General features: G+C 43.1%; 1 protein-coding gene across 12 annotated transcripts in view; it reads right to left on the bottom strand.

The window, feature by feature from the left end:
* Positions 1-25,255, bottom strand: part of DHDDS (dehydrodolichyl diphosphate synthase subunit) — a 30,625-nt gene that overhangs the window by 3,291 nt on the left and 2,079 nt on the right. For 6 of the 12 annotated variants that reach the window (XM_064281524.1, XM_064281525.1, XM_064281528.1 and 3 more), the window contains exons 3-8: positions 24,762-24,878; positions 20,568-20,733; positions 16,925-17,041; positions 15,844-15,945; positions 10,725-10,839; positions 8,221-8,328 (exon numbers count right to left, since the gene is read on the bottom strand). In XM_064281524.1, the coding sequence (XP_064137594.1) occupies positions 8,221-8,328; positions 10,725-10,839; positions 15,844-15,945; positions 16,925-17,041; positions 20,568-20,733; positions 24,762-24,878 (725 nt within the window). The remainder of the gene's footprint in view (positions 1-8,220; positions 8,329-10,724; positions 10,840-15,843; positions 15,946-16,924; positions 17,042-20,567; positions 20,734-24,761; positions 24,879-25,255) is intronic. The other 6 variants (XM_064281530.1, XM_064281531.1, XM_064281533.1 and 3 more) reach the window with 1 other exon arrangement.

Raw genomic sequence — 25,255 nt, 5'->3', positions numbered from 1 at the left:
TGATCCCAGGAGGGCAGGGAGGATGCTCGTGGTGCAGAAGGGAAAATCCCATTGGAACAGGACCAAGGCCTCACCCTTCCTCACTGATGCTCTCTGCTCCTGCCAGTCTAACCAGCCCACAGAGCCTCTGCACCAGAGCTCCTCCTGCCAAACCTATCCCATGGCTGAAAAACTAGGTTCTGCTTCCTTCTTGGCATCCTATACCTCTATCTTCATCCTTTAAAGAGTACCTTACATTTGCACAAGCACTTCGTCTGAGTATGAACAGGGGAGCTATAGCCAAGGCAGAGCCTGACCTCTACTTGCCAGGACTCGGTGGGAGAGCTCCTAAAGACCATTTACCCCAGTCTGATTTTATAGACAAGGCCACTGAGGAAGGGACTTGGCCAATTGTCAGACAGCTGGTTGAAATTCCCTTGGTTTCTCCAGTAAGGTGGCTTGAGAAGGCTACAGGAAATGTATCTTCTACCTATGGATAAGCCATGCTTTTTAGGGGTGGAGTGGGGAAGCTGGAGACCTGCATCTGGACACCTGTCCATCCAGCCTCCACATGGTCTGGATATACTCTCCCAATCTCGGGGGTTTTCTAAGTTCTCAGGTACTCATCCTTAGAAAATCCTGGGTAAACACAAGTCCTAATGGACACTTCCTTTCTCCCTGATCATACTGTCTATATTTTCAGTGTAACAACCTATCAGGAGTAAGTGAGGGTGTTATTTCTTTCTTTGAAGACTGTCTACACAGACCTTATATAGTCTTGTTGAAAGGACTCTATAGAGCTCCCTTTGAGAAATGGGGGTTTAACCTATTAATCTAAATCCCTCCTGGACACTAAGCTTCTCTGCACTTGTTCTCTCCTTGGTAGAATCAGGGAACAACATGTAACAACCCCTCCGGTACTTAAATTCTCAAGTCCTCCACCAACTTGCTGGGGCCTGGAAAAGCTTCAGGTCCTTGATTTTGAAATATTCATGAGCCAAAGAAAAGCCCTCCCTTAGGCTCCCGTTTCCCACAGTCAGCACGCCCAGGTCAGTATCACGCTGTGTCAGCTGCTGTTGAGTCAGTGCCGACTCATGGTGACCCTGTGTACAAGGGAATAAAACACTGCCTGGTCCTGCACCTTCCTCACAATTGCTGCTATGTTTGAGCCCATTGTTGCAGCCATTGTGTCAATCCATCTCCTTCAGGGTCTTCCTCTTTTTCACTGACCCTCTACCTTATCAAGCATAATGTTCTTTCCCAGGGACTGGTGCCTCCTGATAACATGTCCAAAGTATGTGACATGAAACCTTGCCATCTCGCTTCCAAGGAGCACTCTGGCTGTAAATCCCCCAACACAGACTTGTTCGTTCTTCTGGCAGTCCAGGGTAGATTCAGTATTCTTCACCAACACCATAATTCGAAGGCATCAATTCTTCTTCGGTCTTTCGTATTCATTCTCCAGCTTTTGCGTGCATATGAGGTGACTCAAAATATCATTGCTTGGGTCAGGCGCACCTTAGTCCTCAAAGTAATATCTTTGCTTTTCAACACTTGAAAGAGGTGTTTTGCAGCAGATTTGATTTTTTTTCTTTTGCATCGTTTGATTTCTTGACTGCTGTTTCCATAGGTATTGACTGTGGATCCAAATAAAATGAGATCCTTGACAACTTCAATAGTTTCTCCATTTATCATGATGTTGCTTATTATAGGTCCAGTTGTGAGGATTTTTGTTTTCTTTATGTTGAAGTGTAATCCATACTGAAGGCTGTGGTCTTTGATCTTCATCAGTAAGTGCTTCAATTCCTCTTCACTTTGAGCAAGCAACATTGTGTCGTCTGCATATCGCAGGTTGTTAATGAGTCCTCCTCCAATACTGATGCCCTGTTCTCTTTCATATAGTTCAGTTTCTCAGATTATCTACTCAGCATACAGATTGAATAGGTGTGGTGAAAGGATACAACCCTGACCCACACCTTTCCTGACTTTAAACCACTCAGTATCCCCTTGTTCTGTTCGAACAACTGCCTCTTGATCTATCTACAGGTTCTTCATGAGCACAACGAGGCGTTCTGGTATTCCCATTCTTTGCAATGTTATCCATTATTTGTTCTGATCCACACAGTCCAATGCCTTTGCATAGTCGATAAAACACAGGTAAACATCTTTCCAGTATTCTCTGCTTTCGACCAGGATCCATCTGACATCAGCAATGGTATCCCTGGTTCCACATCCTTTTCTGAATCCGGCTTGAATTTCTGGAAGTTCACTGTCAATGTACTGCTGCAGCAATCATTTTTTAGTTATCGTCAGCAAAATTTTGCTTGCATGTAATAGTAATGATATTGTTTAATAATTTCCACATTCTGTTGGATCACCTTTCTTTGGAATGGGCACAAATATTAATCTCTTCCAATAGGTTGGCCAGGGAGCAGTCTTCCAAATTTCTTGGCATAGATGAGCGAGCACCTCCAGCGCTGCATCCATTTGCTGAAACGTCTCAATTGGTATTCTGTCAGTTCCTGGAGCCTTGTTTTTTGCCAATGCCTTCAGTGCAGCTAAGACTTCGTCCTTTAGTACCATCAGTTCTTGGTCATATGCTACCTCCTGAAATGGGTGAATGTCAACCAATTCTTTTTGGTATAGTGACTCTGGGTATTCCTTCCATCTTCTTTTGATGTTTTCTGTATCATTCAATATTTTGCCCAAAGATACTTCAAAATTTTAACTCAAAGCTTGAATTTTTTCTTCAGTATTTCTGAGGGCTGCCCTGAGATACAGAGAGCTCTTTCTGCTGGGAACATGATGTTCTAAAGTGTCCCGAGAGTCTCCCTGTTGGGGAACTGTACTGCGGATGGGATGAGCAGGGTGCTACATATATGTGGCTTTTCTAGAGATGGGAGAAGTCTGGTGAAGGGCCCAGAGACACACACGTCAATACTGGTCACCATTCTCTGAACATGTACTTTGTTCTGGGCACTACCCTCAGCACTTTTCAATATATTATCATACCGAAGCCTCATCACAAATCTGTGAGGTAGCTATTATTACTATTATTACTCTCATTTTATAGATGAAGAAAATGATACTCTGAGGGGTTAAGTAACTACCACTCACACATCTAGTAGGCAGCATCATGATTAAAAGTCAGGAATGTCTGGGCCAACAATTTAAGCATTTTTCCCTTGAAGAGAAGACTGTGACTACATAAAGAACACTAGAAATAAAATGGTTGATCCAGCTTGTATTTAATCTCTGCAAATGCATCCAAGGAAGTCTAGTGGAACATGTGTCTTCTCCCTCTATGAACTCATACTTACAGATTACGTGAACCAGACACTTTACTCATCTCTGTCAATGACTCCTCATGGATCTACCATTCATGCAATTTGTAACTGAAGACCAGCTGCGCTGCACTGCCACCCACCCCAACCCTATCCTATCTGTCCTCTGCCTCCCTGCTGACAAGTCCTACTACATCCTAATCAAGATCTCTTCCCTTTGCCATCCCCCCTACCCTACCCTACTCTAACCACAAGACTGATTGGATGACCACTTGGAGACTCATGGTCCCTTCAGATACTAAGGTCTGGCCCCTGACAACTCTTGACTGAGTCCTGGCTTCTCTTAGCCTCTACCAGCTGCCCTCATCCCAGTAAGCTACTCTAGGTTCACAGCCCAGCTCCCTCCCCCCTGCCCTGGCTCCCTGCAGAGGAATGGGGCACATTGGTCTGGGCCTGGAGATACAGCAACTCAGATTTTGACAGTGAGAATTTGGGATATGGGGTAAGAACACAGACATGGAGGTAGGAAACTGTAGGGTATGAGAACAAGGAGCTGGGAAGAGTCCAGTTTGGTCATGATACAGGATATGTGAAGAGGAGAATGTGAGAAAAGTTTGGAAAGATCAGCTCTCTGGTCTGAGGAGGCTGTTAGTCTGGATTCTCCCATTAGTGCTTCTGCCAAGGTGTTAACATTTCTAGAAACAGAGCTCTAAGGGCTCCTGGGTAGAGAAAGGCTGGTCAGGACCACCGAGAGGTCCTGTTGGAAAAGGGTACAGGACAGTCAACATCTGTTTTAGCCTTGGTTTACTCACTCTAAAAATGAGGGCTGTAATAATATCTAGCCTACAGGACTACACAGAATTAATGTAAAGGATCCCTGACGCACAGTAAGAGCCTAATAAAGGTTTGCAATTATGATTAATAAGTACAAAATGGACTGCTTAGTAGTTTTTCTCAAGCACATTCCACTCCGTTCTAGCAAAGAGCAGAACCATCTACCCAACTGGCTATGGCAAAACCTTGATGTCTTGGTTCCTAATAATATTAGTATTTGGAATTATTTGCTTTATTCTACAAGATACATAAAAGAGTTTCAGAATTACATCACCAGCAGTACCACTAACAATAAACCACCTAAGAAATGTTTACATTTGTTTTGCAGTTTATATTATCCTTAGACTATATCCCACTAAAGATGTATTGTCAAAGAACTGTGTTCAAGTTACTTGAGTTAATTCCTTTTTCCGGGAGTATATATTTCAATTTCACATGGATTGTCTGTTTCTGTGTAATGTTTACCCCTCCGGCCCCCCTGTTGGTCATCAGTCAGTCAGTCCTCCAGTCCTCCCCTTCCTTAGTGCTGCCACCCTACCTTGAGGCACATCATCTGTCACCTAAGCTGCAGGAGTTTGGTCTCTCCCTTGACTCCTGCCCTTTGAATCCTGAGGGATTTTTGCAAAATGTAAGTCAGATGCCATCACTGCTTTAATTAAAACTCTTTAGATTTGTGACCATGGCCTATGAGGCCCTATATGATCAGAGACTACTTCTCCAACCTCATTCCGTATTCCTCTCCCTTTAAGGCACCAAGAAAGAAAAACAAAAAACTGCTGCCGTCAAGACAATTCCAACTCATGGTGACCAATCCCATGTGTTACAGAATAGAACTATCCCATAGGGTTTTCTTGGCTGTAATCTTTAGAGAAGCAGATCACCAGGCCTTTCTTCCACAGTGCCACTGAGTGGGATTGAACTGCCAATCTTTAGTTGTTGTTGTTCTTAGGTGCTGTTGAGTCAGTTCTGACTCATAGCAACCCTGTACACAACAGAATGAAACACTGCCTGGTCCTGTGCCATCCTTACAATCGTTGCTATGCTTGAGCCCATTGTTGCAACCACTGTGTCAATCCCCCTCATTGAGGGTCTTCCTCTTTTCCGCTGACCCTGTATTCTGCCAAGCATGGTGTCTTTTTCCAGGGACTGATCCCTCCTGACAACATGTCCCACGTATGTAAGACGCAGTCTCACCATCCTTGCTTCTAAGGAATATTCTGGTTGTACTTCTTCCAAGGCAGATTTGTTTGTTCTTTTGGCAGTCCATGGCATATTCAATATTTTTCACCAACACCACAATTCAAAGGCATCAATTCTTCTTCAGTCTTCCTTATTCACTGTCCAGCTTTCACATGCATATGATGTGATTAAAAATACCATGGCTTGGGTCCGGTGCATCTTAGTCTTCAAGGTGACATCTTTGCTTTCCAACACTTTAAAGAGGTCCTTTGCAGCAGATTTATCCAATGAAATGCGTCATTTGATTTCTTGACTGCTGCTTCCGTGGGTGCTGACCGTGGATCCAAGTAAGATGAAATCCTTGACAACTTCAATCTTTTCTCCATTTATCATGATGTTGCTCAATGGTCTAGTTGTAAGGATTTTTGTTTTCTTTATTTTGAGGTGCAATCTATACTGAGGACTGTGGTCTTTGACCTTCATTAGGAAGTACTTCAAGTCCTTTTCACTTTCAGCAAGCAAGGTCGTAACATCTGCATAACACAGGTTGTTAATGAGTCTTCCTCCAATCCTGATGCCCAGTTCTTTTTCATATAGTCCAGTTTCTTGGATTATTTGCTCAGGATACAGATTGAATTGAATAAGTATGGTGAAAGAATACAACCATGACGCACACCTTTCCTGACTTTAAACCAATCAGAATCCCCTTGTTCGGTCCAAACAACTGCCTCTTGATCTATGTAAAGATTCTCATGAGCACAATTAAGTATTGTGGAATTCCCATTCTTTGCAATGTTATCCATAATTTGTTATGATCCAGCACAAACTGTTTAAGCCATCCAGGGACCTTTCCTTCTCTTGTACTATGGCCCTTTTCTGTTCTTCCAAGACACAAACTTTATAACCTCAGTATCCTTGCATTTGCTGCTCCCTTTGCAGAAAATAATTCTTTTCTCTCGGGTTTTGGCATGTCTGGCTATTTTTCATCTTTCATTTCCTGGCTTACAGCTTTCCTTGACTGCTCTGTTCAGTACCCCCCACTCTCTTCACTACTTTCTAGCACATCACCCTGTGTATTTTCTTCATTATTCTATCACAGTCTGAAATTACCTTATGTATTTGTTTATTATGTCTACCCAACCAAGAATCTTGGGGATCTTTTCTGGCCAGCTGTTGAATCTCCTGTGCCTAATACAGTGCCTGACTTATACAAGATACGCAATAAACATTTATAGAATGAATGAAACCTGAGGTAGCTCCTCTGACTATAAAGGCTGCTGAGCAGCCCAATTAGAGAGAAGAATATCCCTGCACTAAAGCTCATGCACCATGTTCCCACGGGCTTCATGCAGAGCCAATTTACTCTCACTTTATAGACATAATTCTAACAAGCTTGATTAGCTGGTTTCCTTGCCTAGAGCTGTTTTAAAGCAATAAACGGGAAGGGAAGGGAAGGGAAGGGATATGCTGTCAAAATTACCCACCGACCGCAGTAGGAAATGACAGGGAGAAATACACAGAAAAATACTGGTGTAAGAAATCCCAAAGCTAAGTATTTTGGGACCATCTATCTTAAAGCCAACAGCCTCATCCCTCAAGGGCATCCCTGTACAGTGAAGTGCTTAAGATGCCATTTACCATTATCATTAAAACAATCAGCAAATGCCCGGTACAGAGTAGGTGTCCATGAATTATGTACAAGGCACATTTCAGAACGTTTCCCATTTAAAAAGAAGTTTCAGTTCTTGAAGCTCTGGTCGTGTGGAGAAATCTATGATATTTATTACCGACAACAGATAACTGAGACTTTGCTGTGAGTCCTCTCACTTGTTTTAAACTTACCTCTTTCGACTTCCTCACACTCTGAAACTAAATGACCAAGCAACGATCGAACCCTCATGACCTGATCGGCTTACACCAGGAGTTCCGAACTTGGGAGTCACGGCCAGGTTTCAGGGCTTAGGTAAACTCCCTGAAAATACTCTGTGTGTTTGCGTGTAAGTGCGATTCTGTGCAAAATTCCTTGTGTTTGAGTGGTCTGTGCCATTTTTCTAGGAAGAGGGTCTATAGTTTTCATCAGATTATCCAAGGGGTTCCTAATGCCGAGGAGACTGAGAAGCCCTGACCTACACCATTCTCTCCCCCCAGCCATTATTTCTCTAGACTCAAGAATAACTATAAGCTTGGGGTTTAAAAGTCACGCTCCTCTTCTGTGGCCTTGGGACAGTGACTTAGTCTCTCTGCTCCTCATTTCCTTTTCTGAAGAATGAGGACACCAAACCTGCTAGGTTGCCGAATGGCTTAAAACTTACATGAAAGTACCTAAGTGCCTTAGCTGGCCTGCAGTGTTAGCTACCACCACCTGTACCACCTTTCTTAAGAGAGCTAATCAGACATAGGTGACTGTTTCCTAATGAAACTCAAGATTTGGTCATCAAAACTCAAAGTAGAACTTCCCAAGTCTTAATACGGCATAGTTGTACAGTTCCAGTTGCTGATCCCTTCTGAAAAAGGCTTGCTTTTGTATACTTCCACTGCTATAATCCCTTATTAGGCTAACACCTTCAGGAATAATGGCCAATCTCTCTGAGAAGACTTTCTTGGGTCTCCACAGTAAGGAAATTAAAGACTTGTAGCCTGAACCCCAATTCTGTCTCTTATTGGTTGTGTCCTTGACTAGATCATTTCTATTTACTCATTTGCAAAGGGTGGGGAGGAGCTAATACTACCTACCAAGCTGGGTTATGGGGAGGATTGAAGGAACTAATGCACATAAAATGTTAATGTTAACAGTGTTTGACACAGTAAATAGTCAAGTGTCAGATAACTCTCATCACTATCAGCATCACTAGCATGCTCACCAAGTGCCTGGTATAGTATTTGCTCTTTCAGTGCTAACCTTCTCTTCCATCCCCACCCAGACAAGCCAGTCTGGGACTCTTACCTGAAGTGCACTGTGATTCATCTGGAACTGCAGGATGGCCTCACAGAGGTTCCAAAATGTGTATTCTGGCCATAGAACTGGCTGGAACACCAGGCAGGAGTGGGAGGTCTGGGAAAGGTGGGGAAGGAAGAGAGAGTATGGTTAAGTTGCATGTCCCTGGAACACATCCCTGGCCAGGCCTCCAAAGAAGGAGCATGGGCTGAGCAGGACCCAGAGGCCAAGAGACGAAATGGCACAGGCATCCTGAGCTGCTGCCACCAGCCCTGATTCACTCGCTAATAGAGGGAGGGGTCATCTGAGGCACTTAGACCAGCTGCCTCCAGCAAAGCAGAAATAAAACAAGACTAGATTAACATTTCCACCAGGATTTTTCTAAGAGCCAATTTTAGGACTATGAGATAACATCTGGATTATGTTATTGGCTCTTGGCCTTTAGAGGTCATCTGGGAGACATACTGATAAAAGTCAGCAATGAACAAATGGTAGCTGCCATTGTTATTTTTAAGTACTAGCAGTATGGCACAGTGGTTATGAGCACGGGCTCTGGAGCCAGACTGCCTGGCCTTGAATTCTGGCTCCACCATTTATCATCTATGTGACCTTGGGAAAGTTACTTAACCTCTCTTGGACTCCGTTTTCTCAACTGTAAAACTAGGTAATAAGAATACCCAGCTTTTAGGGTATTACAAAGATTAAATGAGATAATGTACATAAAGCAGTCTGACCCCAGAGCCAGGTGAACTTTAATACTAACTACTGATTTAAGAATCCCTTTTGGAGCAATTTTGAAAGTCATGGCCCGGTACCTTCCAAAACCAACTGAACCATTGCCGCAGAGTCTATTCCAACTCCTAGCACCCTATAGACAGAGTAGAACTGCCCCATAGGGTTTCCAAGGCTGTAAATCTTTACAGAAGCAGACTGTCAAATCTTTCTCCTACGGACTGGCTGGTGGTTTTAAACCACTGACCTTTTAGTTAGCAGCCTGAGTGCTTTAACCACTACGCCACCAGAGCTCATCCTGATACCTTCAGTGGTAGAGAATTCAATGCCTCACAGGACGGGTGGTAACTAGCTATTGGATAGCTTGTTATACTAAACCAATGTCACCTTTCCTGGAACTTCTACCAGGGCCCCAGGTCTTTTCTCTGAACAAGTTTCTATGTTCTTTGAAGTGGCATTCTTTCAAATATTTGAAGGCTTTATTAGGGCTGTCTGTTATCTGTTCCTGAGGCTGTAGCGTCTTGTTCAGAGTTTGTCTCTGCCAACAAACTAAGTTTTAAGACACCACGGATCACTTCTGACTTGGTCACTGCTGTACTGCCAGCACAAAAGAGGAAGTGTCATCATGCTTCCCTTTTCAAGACCGCCATCCTTCACTCAGGAGCCCTGGTGGCACAGTGGTTAAGAGCTCGGCTGCTAACCAAAAGGTCAGCAGTTCAAATCCACTAGCCGCTCCTTGGAAGCCCTATGGGGCAGTTCTACCCTGTCCTACAGGGTTGCTATGAGTTGGAATCGACTTGAGGCCAGCTGGTTTGGTTTTTGGTTTTGGTATCCTTCACTCATTACTTGTAGGACACAAGTTCCAGATTTCTTGCTATCCAGGTCTACTTCTTCTGGCAAGTCCTCTAACGTACCAATATAGTCTCTTAAAACTCATTGCCCAGAATAACTTTCCAGATGCCATCTGAGGAGCAGAGTGGGCCATAGAACCACTAGTTGAACATTATACTCATTTCAATATAGCCAAAGACTGAAAGTATCTTGAGTAGCTAAACCTTGTTAGTTCACTTTTAAGACTGGCCCATTAAAATTCCTGGAGTTTTATCACGTGAACTGCTTCCAGGCTGGATCTCGTCCTCCAACCTCTCCTTTTGTGTATTAAATGCTCCTTGAACAAGGAGTTCCCCCAATTCATGTTCTACCCAGGGGCCAAGTTAGCAGGGGATGGAGGTTTTTAAACAAAACCAAACACATTTGGGGATATGCTTTTGGAGGAATACCTACCCTGGAGTAACTGATCCGGGAAAAAAGGGCAAGCCCCTAAGAATGGGTGTGCATACAGTTTATATCCTTCAAGGACTGAGCTTTCATTGACACAGCCCTGTAGTCTAAAGGGGAGAGACTAGTAACTGCAGGCAAGGTTCCTGCCCAGAGGTGCTGGAGTACCTGGCAGGTTACTAAGGCAGAAGTCCAGTTCCTTGAACAGGAGCACAAGTGAAATTTCCAATACAGCTGGAAAGCCTAAACTTCTCTAGGCTGGATGCTTTGTATTTTGGACAAGAACCATACAGGCTCACAAAGCCAGGGACAGAAAAGGAAGGGATGGCAAAGGTTGCCAGGCACAGTCTAGAGCCACCTCTCCAGATGGTAGCTTTTCCCCCAAGTTCTCCGGTCCCAGCATGGCTGGGAATGGGGCAGCATGACCCGCTCTGATCCATTCTGTGGGCACAGTCACAGTTTTCAGGCTGTCACAGATAGAATGGTGGTTAGGAACTACCTACCTGCCAGAGCAAGAAGTCGCTCAGCCTCACTTCCCCCGAAGTCCGTATCAAGATGTCTGGGTGAGGAGAGTGGTTGGTATAGAGGCACTTATCGAGCAGAGACTCAGAGATATCACTAAGGTAAGTATGGAGGAGACAAAGACAAGCACGAATCTCTTTTTGTATTATTCTCATGGTGAACTTCCAGTTTACAGAACACCATCAAATACATTAGCCAATACTACCTGGTATACAGAAGGCTCTCAACACGTTTGATAAACTAATGAATGATTTTAACCCTTACAACTACATAGGGTATTTTTATCTTCATTTTATAGAAAAGGAAACTGAGGCTCAGAGAGGATAAATAATTTGCCCAAAGTCATTTAGCTGCAGGCCTAAAACCAGAAGTATCTGCTATGATATTGAGCCGTCCTTCACTTAAAACATCTTGTTTTTTAAAATGCATACACCCCATGACCCAGCAACGAGATGAAACACTATGCATCTATTATTTATTTATTGTGCTTTAAGTGAAAGTTTATAAATCAAGTCAGTCTCTGTAACCCTAGCTGCTCTCCCCTTAATGTGACAGCACACTCCTTCTCTCCATTCTGTATTCCTTGTGTCCATTCAACCAGCTCCTGTCCCCCTCTGCCTTCTCATCTCACCTCCAGACAGGAGCTGCCCACATAGTCTTATGTGTCTACTTGAGTCAAGAAGCTCACTCCTCATCAGTATCATTTTCTGTCTTATATTCCAGTCTAATCCCTGTCTGAAGAGTTGGCTTTGGGAATGGTTCTAATCTTGGGCTAACAGAGGGTCCTGGGGCCATGACCTCTGGGGTCCCTCAAGCCTCAGTCAGACCATTAAATCTGGTCTTGTTATAAGAATTTGAGATCTGCATCCCACTGTTCTCTTGCTCCATCAGGGATTCTCTGCTGTGTTCCCTGTCAGGGCAGTCATTGCATCTGTGTTTTTTTTAATAAAGGTAAATCTAAATGCACTGATTTGGAAAGATGTCTCAGATCTAATGTTAAATGAATAAAAGCAAGTTTCAGCAAACACAGTGTGTGATTTTTTGGGGGAAAACATACACATACACTCTCTTTCTCTCAAATACACATGAGCATATAGTGACCCTACAAACAACACAACAAAAACTGCCCAGTCCTGCACCATCCTCACAATTGTTATGCTTGACCCATTGTTAACAGCCACTGTTGTCAATACATATAAACAAAGAAAAAGGTCTAGAAAGACACCATATTATTAGTGGTGATTACCTCTGGAAGGTAGGGACAAAAAGTGAGGAAGGAAAGATTATCTTTTTACTTTATATCCTTCTATATTGTTTGAATTTATTATAAAGAACATTTTTAAGACTTTACTTACATCATATGGAACCAGACACACTACAAGAGTCCACATTATCTGGGATTTGAAATACATATTAAAATGATCAGCCTTCCTGTGTTTGGTAGGAGCTACCTTCTCATTCAGCAGTGAGAAAACTGGAAACTGGCAGCATTTATCTTAAGTAAAATTTTTCTGTCCATGGGAAAAGGGAATTTGGAAGGCTCTGTCTGTTGGCTCCAAAAGCACTGCTTACATGTTCTACATGAAGATGATGCTGCGAAAAGCGGATCTCCACAAACTGGATCTCACATGCAAAAGGATGACTTGGATGCTTATCTTACACCACACACAAAAATCAACTCAAAATGGACCAAAGACCTAAATCTAAGAGTTAAAACTATAAAACTCTTAGAAGAAAACACAGGGGAAAAGCTTCATGACTTTGGATATGGCAATGGAGTCTTAGATACGACATCAAAAGCATAAACAGTAACAAAAAATGGTTAACTTGGATTTTGTCAAAATTAAAAGCTTTTGTGCATCAAAGGACACTATCAAGCAAGTGAAAAGACAACCCATAGAATGGGAGAAAATATTTGCAAATCATGTATCTGATAAGGAACTAATATCCAGAATATATAAAGAACACTTACAACTAAAAAAGAAAAAACCAAGCAACCCAATTAAAAAATTCACAGAGGACTTGAATAGACATTTCTCCACACAAGACATACAAATGGCCAAAGAGCACGTGAGAAGATGATCAACATCATTAGTTATGAGAGAAATGCAAATCAAAACCACAACGAGAAACCACTCACATCTACTAGGATGGCTATTATTAAAAAACAAACAAACATAATAAAGCAAGTCTTGTAGACGACGTGGCGAAATTGGAGGCCTTGTACACTACTGGTGGGAATATAACATGGTACGTACAGTCATTGTGGAAAACAGTTTGGTGGTTCCTCAAAAAGCTAAACACGTACATCAGCCTCCTGCCCTTGGTGACCCTGCCCAGCCACACCAGACTAACCCCACATAACTAACCTCACACACACAAGTTACTAAACCATGCAGGGCAGAGAAGATGGATATGGGAAAGCATGCTGGTCAAGAAGAAGCTAAATCTCAGTGGTTACTGCAATGTGATATGAGTGTAAAATGCCCTGAACTAGGAGTCAAGATCAGACTTTTAGTCCTAGGCACAAACACATACTAAATCTGCCAGGTAGCCACCTTTCTTTCTTTCTAGCATAAGCATTTGCCCTTATTATTTTTTTTGTTGTCATTTTGTTTTGTTTTCCTTTTATTTTTTGTCCTCAGTATTAATATATTATTTGATACACACAAAAGATTATATGAAACACATTAATTATAAAGCACAATTATAATGAACTATGAAACCACTGCCCAAGCCAAGAATCAGAAAATTACTGATAACTTTCATCTACTTATATATCTCTCTTCTATCCTAACCTCCTGCCTGTCTCTCACTGCCGTAATTTTTTTCCCAAGGGCTAATTTTCAAACCACTTAATAGACCTCTCTACCCTGTTAATGCCATCAGTGTGCCCCATGCCCCTTCCTCCATCTACCCCAACCAACTCCCTTTCTTGTCTGCTGTAATACTGACGGCCCTGATTTTCTGGCTACCTTTCTCGTTATTCACTCTCTTCCTTTCAGGTTCATTTTCCCCTACACAGCCAATAAAAGTCAGAGTTTCTCAAAACTCCTTTCTGGGCCCTCTCTTTTCACTCTGGACTTTCCTTAGCTTCCACATGCCTTCTGTTTGCTTCACTTACCACCTAAACAGGTGACCTCCACACTGATGTCTCCAGTCCCAACTTCTCAAATGTCAACCCACTATCTCTGTTCAACAACTACAGTAAATCCAAAACCAAACTCCTGATACCTTCTTCTAACTGGATTCTCTTTAAGGATTCCCCACCACAGTGAAGGTTGCCACTGTCCATCGATTTATAAGTCAAAAACCCTGGAGTCGCTCATAGCATATCCTTTTCCCAGTCAATATGTCAGCAGGTCCTCTGGATTTTACCTGCTGTGTAGCTCTTGACAGTCTGTCCATTCTATTACCACCATTATAACTCAAGCTCTCTTTCTTCCAGGCGCTCTCTACTTGGATTATTCAGTCTTTCCACAAATAATACGCTCCTCATGCTACTGCCTCTTTTCCTAGAAAACCAGTTGTCATGGAGTCAGTCCCAACTCATGGCAGCCCTGTATGCACCAGAGGAGAACCGTGTTCCACAGAGTTTTCAATTACTAATTTTTTGGAAGTAGATCACCTTAACTTTCTTCGAAGGTACCTCTGGGTGTTCTTGAACCTCCAACCTTTCAGAGCAGCCAAGGGCATTAAACCATTTGCACCACCCAAGGATTCTCCTCTTTCCCTAGTTACTGCTTATTCTTCCTTCTTAGCTCATTTATCATTTCCTTGGGAGAAGTTTTCCTTACCAGGTTCAAATCTCTTACTATAAATATTTGTTGTACCATGCACCAATGCCTTTGCAACACTTATCGCCATTATAATTTTATGCTCACATGTATAATCTCGATTAATATTTGTTTCCCTACCAGAATTTGAGCTCCAGGAAGGCAGGAAACATGGATATTTATTCTCATCAGTGTATTCTCTATGCACAGCAACGTGCCTGGCCTACAATTGGCACTAAAATTTGTTGAACGAATGAATGAATGGATGATGTGGCATAGAAAAATCACACAGCTGTTGTTCATAATAACCTGTTGCTGTCGAGTCAATTCCAACTCATAGCAATCCCACAGGACAGAGTAGAACTGCTCCATAGGGTTTCCAAGGAGCAGCTGGTGGGTTCGGACTGCCGGCCTTTTGGTTAGCAGCTGAGTTCTTAATCACTGTGCTACCAGGGTTCCATTGTTCATAATAAAAAGCCTTATCTAATTCCATAATAGCCTTAACTAATTCCATTCTCATCAAGCAACTTCTTGATTTGTAATTTAGTTTCCCAGGTCAAATTATGTCTGAGAAAGGAATCAGAAAAATTCCTGAGGTAGAGGACAAGAACTCTGGAATCAGACGGCTTTAGACATGAGTCCTAGCTCTGGATTTACTTGGGCAAGTCACTTCAATGCTGAGCTCAGCTTTCTCATCTATAAAAGGGAGAAAAGGCTTAAATCTCTCATACATGGTCGTATGAAGTTAATAACTTCATAAAATAGAGAACATAACATATTGCCTAGAATACTTTTCAGATTATTATTTTACTACTGCTATTATTAGTTTACTAATGTTATTACTAAATGTTAAAACAATAATAGCATGACAGAGCCTGGATAGCTGGATGGCTTAAGTCCCCCCCAGCTCTAACAATCAGGATTCCACTGTGTGGCTCATGATTGACAGCTTTTTTTGTTTTTTGTTTCCAAAAAACAATCTCAGTCTTGCTTAAAACTATAACATGAAACACCTAGAGAACTCTACCCCAAACAAGCTACATTCCTGAAAAACCATTCCTAGAAAAACACTGCCAAAGAGTCCAGGAAGGCATTATTGTTTATTGAATGCCACATCCCCTGCTCCCTGCTTTGCTACTTACTTGGGGTTTTGGCGTGTGGTAAACAGAGAAACTCTGGAGCAGGTTGTAATAAGCCAGTCCTAACCTTTAAGTTTGAGGGACCTGCCAAAAATCTTTTCATGTGCATCCCTGACTTGACCTCTGGCCCAAATACACAGCTTTGCAAGAGTTTTATGGTTTAATCCCTGAACAACTAGGGATACCTGGGATCCAGCAGGCCTTGCTCCACTCCCCAGGCCATCTCTCTCACAGCATTGCTGATTTCATGGCGAGATGTGTATGCAAAGCAGACATTCAGGAAACACCTGAGAAGGGAAGAACAAAGGAATTTACCAAAGAGCCTGCCAGGCTGGGAGCAGGGGCTGATGGCTGGAGTCACTGACATGGAGCACCCTCCCTGGGAGAACACACACCAAGGGTTAACTATGGATAGCTCTGAATGATGAGATTATGAGCTTTTCGTGTTTTCCAAGTGTTCTTGAAATAAACACATTACCAGTTTTACAATAAAACAAATATTAAGTGACTCTTATTGCCTTCCTAACCCTTTCCTTTTCTACTGCCAACCAGCTTACCAAAACTAAACTCGTTGCCGTCAAGTCGATTCCAACTCATAGCGACCCTATAGGATAGAGTAGAATTGCCCCACAGGGTTTCCAAGGAATGGCTGGTGGATTTGAACTGCCAACCTTTTGGTTAGCAGCCGAGCTCTTAACCACTACGCCACCAGGGCCCCAACCAGCTTACAGAGGACGTGAATCCACAGTGATATTGACATAAGCAAAATAAGGAAATCTGATGCAAAACAAATTCACCGCCAAACATATATTTCAAAGCCACACATAATGAAGATTGGATTATTGAACTCCGTTCCCCTCTGCATCTGCATGACCTCCCAAGGTCATCCTAACCATGAGTTAAAGGACTGGGATAGAAAAAGAATTTCTTGAAGGATCAGTCTTCTGAAAGACAGGGATGAGGCCTGCTGTATAGCCACCCTACCCGCCACAAGTAAAACATATATTACATGTATTTTAGGAGGCCACTGAAAGGGGAGGTGGATGAGAAATTGTGTGCATGTGGGAGTGCACACATGTAGCAAAATGTTGCAGAACCGTCTCTAGTCTGCCCTGCAGATGGAAGAAGGAAGTCTCCAAGCATCCCAAACTACCCCCTCAATGCCTCTAGCACCAAATGCAGACCAAGAAAGGCTCAGGATGTTCCCAAAGCTAGCAAACAGTCAAAGATTGACACAGTCCCCCAAGGGGAAATCTGAGAACTTACTTGTTGTAGTTTCTGGTGGCTTCTACAGCTTGTGCAATCAGCTCCTGGAGATCCAAGGGCAACAAATGCAGATCGCCCAGGACCCGGATACACACCCCATGCTTCTGCAGTTTCTCCCTGATGGGGGTGGGGGGAGGAGGCAGGGTTGGAGAGAGCACCCACTCAAGTGGAGGGAGCTTTATAATAATCAACTACAAGATACTGGGTGCTTTCCTATGTGTAGGCACTGTTCTACATATATTATTTCACTGCATCCCCTCAACTCTGAAAAGTGTGTGTGACATTCCATTTGAGGGCAGGAAACTGAGGCTCAGATAAGAGAAGCAACTTGCCAAAGGTCATATAGCCAGCACATGCTATGTTGGGACTGAAACCCAGGTCTGTCTGATTTGAGAGCCCTAACTCTTTTATCACACATTATACCACTTCATGTGTCCTTGTTGGCAAGTTACATTTTATGGTATGTTTGTCCCCTCTTTGACAAGTAAGTAAACTCCTTAAGGACAGGAACTATATTATTGGTTACTTCTGTATCTCCTGGTGAAATATGATACTAATAGTGGCCCACCAAAAAACCCAAACCCACTGCCATAGAGTCGATCCTGACTCATAGTGACCCTATAGGACAGAGTAGAACTGCCCCATAGGGTTTCCAAGGCTGTAAATCTTTATGGAAGCAGACTGCCACATCTTTCTCCTGCAGAGTAGCTGGTAGGTTTGGACCGCCAACCTTTTGGTTGGCAGCAGAGCACTTTAACCACTGAGCAACCAGGGCTTCTTGTAATAATAATGACCAAAAACAATTCCAACTCATAGCGGCCCTATAGGACAGAGTAGAACTGCCCCACAGGGTTTCCAAGGTTAGTGGCTGGTGGCTGGTGGATTCGAACTGCTGACCTTTTGGTTAGCAGCCAAGCTCTTAACCACTGCACCACCAGGGTTCCAATAATAGTGACAGTGGACATTAATTATACATTTACTCAGTGCCAGACACTGGTCTAAGTCTTTTACATGTACCAACACTTTCCATCCTTTGAGGTAGGTACCATTTTTACTCCCATTTTACAGATATGGAAACTGAGGGACAGGGAGGTTAGGTAATTTGCTCAAAATCAGACAGCTAGTGAATGGAAAGCTAGAATTTGAACCTAGTGAGTCTGGTTCCAGAGCCTGTCCCCTTAATCATATTGTACTGCTTCCATATAGTAATTCCCAAACTCTGCACACAGTGAGAATGCGTTTACTGTTACCCAACCAGCCTCCTTTACCTGGGAATGCTATGGAGAAATTGAACAATGAATGTTTGGAAAAAGGAAGCTTAATAACAAGAACTATATTGTGGGTGAGGATATCTGGTAGGTCCTAGGGGACCCTGATCCAGACCTGATGGTCACATCCATACTAGCCCTCAGCTACATTTTCTTTTAAGGATGATGCAAGATCTAAACAGTTATTTTTAGGAACCCACTAGAGCCACCATAAACAAGTATATAGTCAAATCAAGGCAAAATTTTAATAAGAATAACTAGATTCAAGGCCTAGTGCCATCACTGACTAGCTATGTGACCTTACATAACCACTGAACCTCTGTGAGCCTCAGTTCTTCCCCTGTAAATTGGGGGTGATAACCATCCTTGCCATACTATCTTCATAGGCTCGTGTTAGGTATGCGACAGTGCTTGTTCTCAGACATTAGGTGCAGGACTAGTGAGGTGTAGACAGGAGAAAGTAGCTGCAAAAGCCTGGAGAGGACCCAGGAGGCCTGGGTTTCCAACCTGGTTCTGCCACCAGCTTGCTAGTGGTTTTCAAATTTTCTTTTAGCCTAAGATCTCTTTCTTCAAATAAAATCTTATGCCAAAGTCCAATATATAAAATAGATCAATGAAAGGCAGCACCCTGTACCCCCATTCCCTCTGGTCTCTTCACTCCTATACCTCAGAACTCTGAGGCTCTGTGATACATTGTTAGAAAATCACCTCTAAGGTTTATTCTAGATCTGCTTTGGACTTCGTGATAGCATAAGACCATTTTCTCTACTACTGGTTGATTCCCGCAATCTCAGCAGCACTTATACTGCCATGCATTTTGACCATTCAGGGAACATAAAATTGCCTCTGGTCTTTCAGAGTACAGAGTAGTAGGCAAGAGTGTACACTCTGGGGTCAGAAAGACCGAAGTTTGCATCTTTGCTTTGCCTATCTGACAGCTGTGTGATCCAGGGTATCTGCTTTAATTTCTCTGGTTTTACTTTTCTCTAAAATTGGGCTAATAATATCCTTCTCATGGGATAAGGTGAAGATTAAATGAAAATACATGTTAGGCTCAGGGCCTGGCACATAGTAAGCACATAAAAAAAAGTAAAAGATATACTGATGTAGACATTCTTTCATAAAGGCATTCCTCCCTCCTCATGCTTTCAGTGTGAGGTACAGAAGAATGTGAACATCCAGGATGTGCCTCCACGTACCACCCCCAGCCCCTCGGGTGTGAACTCTGAGCCCCACTTGCTCTGCTGGGGACCAGAAGTAGTGTCTGCGGTCCAGGGTCTCACCATCCTAATCTGGACAGAGAGAAACCTGGTTGTCCACCCCCCTCACCTCCAAGGATCCAGATAGGAACAGAAATGACAGAACTGACTTCTGAGAAAGCTGTTTCAAGCCCAGCCCCGCCGCAGCTCTAGGCTCTCTGTGCTCTCACCTCCCTATCCCTGGCGTAGGCAGGAGTGGGGCAGAATAGTTGTAATGAAGACTTTTAAGCAGTTCTGGGTGGTGAGGGCTCTGCACTTTGAAGCAAACAATTTTCGTCAAACTTCCTCTTTACTCTGGTTTTGCTCCCCAAGTTAGTCTAAAGTTAGCTACAGTTAAGACTGGTACTGTCACTTCCCTATAAAGATTTCTTATGCATCATGCCATCCCTCCCAAGAAAACATGCGGGGGAGTACAGGGATGACTGCTCAGCAGAAGAGGGGCCCTGGTGGCACAGTGGTTAAGTGCCTAGCTGCTAACCAAAAGGCTGGTGATTTGAACCCACCAGCCACTCTGCAGGAGAATTTGTGGCAGTCTGCTTCTATAAAGATTACAGCCTTGGAAACCCAATGGGGCAGCTCTACTTTGTCCCATAGGGTCATTACAAGTCAGAATTGACTCTATGGCAATGGGTTTGGTTTGATTTTGGTTGCCCAGCAGAAAATGACCTTTTCAGTGTTTCTCTCACCCCACTCTCCAGGCCACAGTTTATTGGTCTGAGGGTAGAAATTTGAGCTAAGGTGGGCCAATCAAAGGACTTAGTTTACTCTGGGCTGCTCTCTTAAAGCAGAAAAAGCTAATCTGCAGAGAGAGATGGAAGTAGATGTATAAAGAGGCTCTAATTAATGGATTTCAATTCCTGGTTTCAGTTTTGCTTGAGGCTGGCTGTGCTTGTCCTTGCCTTCTGTGAAATACCTCTATACCGTCAAATGAAGTCCCCCTTTAAAAAAAAGAAAAACTAGGCTGTGTTTCTGATATTTGCCACTAAAGACTTCTAACAAACATTGTAAGGATTTACAGGGCCCATTACAGAAGCCTGAGATAAACAGAGTTGTGAGGGTTAGGAGAAGGCTGGAGGTGGTGGAAGAACACACTCTTCCCCTCTGGTAGTATCTTACTGTTCTTCCATCAAGCGGCTGAACTTCTGCCGGGCCAGATCCATTAGCCCGTCTACCTCACTCTTGGAGCGTTTGAAGTTCTCAATGCTGAATGCGTAGACCGTCACCTCTAGGATGCCCAGGTTCAAACACCAGCGCAGCGTCTGAGAGGGGAGGAGGCAAGCAGCTAGGGTACACGGAAAGGAAGAAGATGGAGGGACATGAGAGATGCTCTGGCCCTGACTCAGTGTTGGAGGTGGGAGACATACTTTTCTTCATCCCTCAAACTGTGAAAACCTAGGATAACATCAGTGCTTACGTCAGAATAATGAACCAAATAAGCAGAAAGCCACCACGTAAGAAACTGAATAACACAGCTTTAATGAGTACTACTCTGCTGATGCCTCTGTAGGTTACTGGGAAGAACTCTTCACTGAGAGTACAGGTGGAGGGTCTAGTCCCTGACTCCACTGTGCACCTGCTACGGAACTGTAGGAAAATCATTCAATCTCCTCGGGCCTTAATCTCCTTATCTGTAAAACAGGATCACAATCCATCCCTCCCATGGTGGCTAAGGATCAATACAAAGACACAAGGTCTTATTACTCACAGCATAACTTCATCATCCTGGTAGACTGAGGGACTGACGATGTGTAAGAATAAAAGCAACAACTGAACAGCTGTGCGACATTTAAGTCTGCAAAGGGTTATACATACATTTATTCCCCTTGATAAGAATATGATTCCATTTGATTCTTCAAGCAACCACAGGCATTATTTTACAATCCCTATTTTATAGATGATAAAACCGAGGCTCAGAGAGTTGAAGAAACTTATCAAAAGTTTAGAACTGTACTGCATGATTCCATTATATGAAGTTCTAGAACACAAAAAGCTACAGTGACAGAAATCAAAGCAGTGGTTGCTGGGGAGAGGGGAAGGTGGGGGGACAAGGGCTGACTAGGAAGGGGCGCAGAGAACTTTTTTTTAAAATTGTACTTTAGATGAAAGTTTACAGAACTAGTTTCTCATTAAACAGTTAGTACACACATTGTTTTATGGCCTTAACAACCCCATGACATCTCAACATTCTCCCTTCTTGACCTTGGCTTCCCTATTATCAGCTTTCCTGTCCCCTTCTCCCTTCTAATCCTTGCCCCTAGGCTGTTGTGCCTTTCGTCTCATTTTGTTTTATGGGCCTGTCTAATCTTTGGCTGAAGGGTGAACCTCGGGAGTGACTTCATTACTGAGCTAAAAGGGTGTCCGGGGGTCATATTCTTGGGGTTTCGCCAGACTCTGTCAGGCCAGTAAGTCTGGTCTGTTTTTGTGAGTTAGAATTTTGTTCTACATTTTTCTCCAGCTCTGTCTGGGACCCTCTGTTGTGATCCCTGTCAGAGCAGTCTGTGGTGGTAGCTGGGCACCATCTAGCTGTACTGGACTCAGTCCGGTGGAGGCCGTGGTATTGTGGTCCATTAGTCCTTTGGACTAATCTTTCCCTTGTATGTTTAGTTTCCTCAGTTCAAAAGTAAGATATTTTAGATGCCATCACGATCAAACTAAAAGTATCCCCACACTAAGGCTTCTCACACTTCCCCTCATGATGCAGTGTTGGAGTAGCTGCAATTAGATTTGGCTAAGGGAAAGCTGTGCTGGGAATTGTCCTTGTTACTTAGTGTTGCCATAATAAAAAAAATACCACAAATGGTTTGCTTTAAAGAACAGGAAATTTGTTTTCTTACAGTTCAGGAGTCTAGAAGTCCAAATTCAGGCCACCAGCAACAGGGGAATGTCCTTTGTCTCTTTTTTTTTTTGTAATTTTTATTGTGCTTTAAGTGAAAGTTTACAAATCAAGTCAGTCCCTCACACAAAAACCTGTATACACCTTGCTACACACTTCCAATTACTCTCCCTCTAATGAGACAGCCCCACTCTCTCCCTCCACTCTCTCTTTTCGTGTCCATTTCGTCAGCTTCTAACCCCCTCCACCCTCTCATCTCCCCTGCAGGCAGGAGATGCCAACATAGTCTCATGTGTCCACCTGATCCAAGAAGCTCACTCCTCACCAGCATCCCTCTCCAACCCACTGTCCAGTCCAATCCATGTCTGAAGAGTTGGCTTCGGGAATGGTTCCTGTCCTGGGCCAACAGAAGCTCTGGGGGCCATGACCACTGGGGTCCTTCTAGTCTCAGTCAGACCATTAAGTCTGGTCTTATGAGAATTTGGGGTCTGCATCCCACTGCTCTCCCGCTCCCTCAGGGGTTCTCTGTTGTGTTCCCTGTCAGGGCAGTCAGCGGTTGTAGCCGGGTACCACCTAATTCTTCTGGTCTCAGGATGATGTAATCTCTGGGTCATGTGGCCCTTTCTGTCTCTTGGGCTCGTAATCGCCTTATGTCCTTGGTGTTCTTCATTCTCCTTTGATCCAGGTGGGTTGAGACCAATTGATGCATCTTAGATGGCCGCTTGCTAGCGTTTAAGACCCCAGACGCCACTCTTCAAAGTAGGATGCAGAATGTTTTCTTAATAGATTGTATTATGCCAGCTGACTTAGATGTCCCCTGAAACCATGGTCCCCAGACCCCTGCCCTGCAGGGAACTTTTTGGAGGGATGGAAATGCTCTGTATCTTGACAAGGGTATGGGTTAGACAGACTAATACAATGGTCAAAACCCAAGATCTGTTCATTTCACTGTATGAAATTATACCTCAATTAAAAAAGGAAAGCTCACACTTAAACTCAGCTTCCTTGAGGCTGCTCTAACCCAGTACCACCCTCTAAGGTAGAAGACAAAGCTGGAGCTGGGAACAACAATGCTGAGATGGGGAACCTGGAGATGAAAGGCAGGGGGTAGAATTCATTCAAGCATAACAGTGAAGAAACACATCTGACGACTGCCTTTCTAATCCCACAACAGACATACAAACAAATCCATCACCACTTCAAGGAAATCACCAGTGAGGACCTGACACTTGAATAGGCACAGGCCCTACAGACCTTGCGAGCCGGCCACTTTGGATGGCACATCTGAGTCAGAATCCACCACTGACCTTAGCCAAATACTGCTGCCAATAACAGCAGCTTCAATTTCCTGAGCACATCTTTTATGACAGGCCTTGTGCCACATGCTTTTCATGTACCATCTTGTTTAATCCTCAAATAATCTCCTGAGGTAGAGATGATCACAATCCTCATTTTAGAGATAAAGAAACTGAGGCAGAGGGAAGCTAGGTAACTCACTGCAGACCAGAGCCAGAAAGTGGCAGATCTCCTAAGAACTAAGCAAAACTCCCTCTTACTAAGTTATGAAAGAGAGGCTGGAATCAACAAACCTAAAAACCTCTACAGAGGGTTGGAGATAACCCCATGGGCACTCATTCAAAGCAAAAAAAAACCACTGCCCTGGCATCAGGTTATATCTTGTGCCAGGAAACTGGGATCCATGGACTAGAGACCATATGTCCATTCTTCCTAAATTTAGTTTCACAAAGATGGGCATATTTCATTCTTATCGTTAAATTTAATGTTTCCTAATTTGCAATATGTATTAAAGCCATAAAATATTCATGGCTTTTGCATAGGCTGACCTACTTGTCCCAGTTTTCCTGACATTTTCCCAATTCTAACACTGAAAAACCTGCTTCCTCAGAAACCCCTCAGCCTTGAGCAAACCAGTACAGGTAGGTAGTCACCCAGCCTATGCTCCAGAAATCTCACGTCTAAGAATTTATTCTAAAGCAGTTCCATTTATAATGTCCAATAAGAGTGGAACAGCTTAACAAATTATGTCAGATCCACGTGATGAAATGGTCTAGTCATTAAAACTCATAACGATATATAGAAAGACTATATATCAACCTAAAAAATATGTGCCAAAATGTCAAGTGAAAGTAACGTTATCAAAGCTATAAATGCAATTTTATAAATGGTAAGTCATGTAGAAGAATACACTGCAAGGATGAAACACAGAGAAAAATACAGACTATTGATTTATCAAGGTGGTTAGAGGAGCCAACTTTGTACTCCTAATATTTTCTGATGACTCACTGGGTAGTTAATTTTTTTGTTAATGTCAGTATGAGCCCTATAACAAGCAAGCAATAAAACAAACAGCTATAAAAACACTTTCAAAACCACAGCAAACTCCAGGGCTGGTTTTCTAGCTATAATCCAATTCCCTCCACAGACTGTTCACCATGGGTTCTGCCACCCACACCCACCTCTGCCAGTTTGTTGAAGCCCTGTGAGTGGCCCTCTTGCCGCTCCACCTGGCACTTCTTGGCATAGCGACGGTTCCCATCCATTATAAACGCAATGTGTTTGGGCATTGGGCCCGCCTGTGGAGTAAGAAGACAAATGATGAACATATCACATATTCTTTAGGACTAAAGGGGGATACTACTCCCCAAGCAGATAGGATCTGGGGTATTTATCAAAACCCTGAGGAAGATAATTGGGTATTTTAAACTTGTAGCTCAATAAATGGGTTTTAAACATTTTTATTTATTCATGTGTTCATTAAACACTTCCTACACGCCAAGCACTATACCAGCCTTTTTATATTCCATCTTATTTTATCACATACCTTATAAAGCAAATAATATTATCTTCATTTTACATGTGAAAAAACCAACACTCAGAGAGGTCAAGTGATAGCATAAGTCATAAAGCTAAAGGCAAAGTGGGGATTCAAGCTAGGGCCATCTGCTTCCAG

Source organism: Loxodonta africana, chromosome 3 (assembly GCF_030014295.1).
Source record: "Loxodonta africana isolate mLoxAfr1 chromosome 3, mLoxAfr1.hap2, whole genome shotgun sequence".
NCBI classification, from domain to species: Eukaryota; Metazoa; Chordata; class Mammalia; order Proboscidea; family Elephantidae; genus Loxodonta; species Loxodonta africana.
The sequence above is the reverse complement of the archived record's forward strand: the minus strand, read 5'-3'. Positions and strand labels throughout refer to the sequence as shown.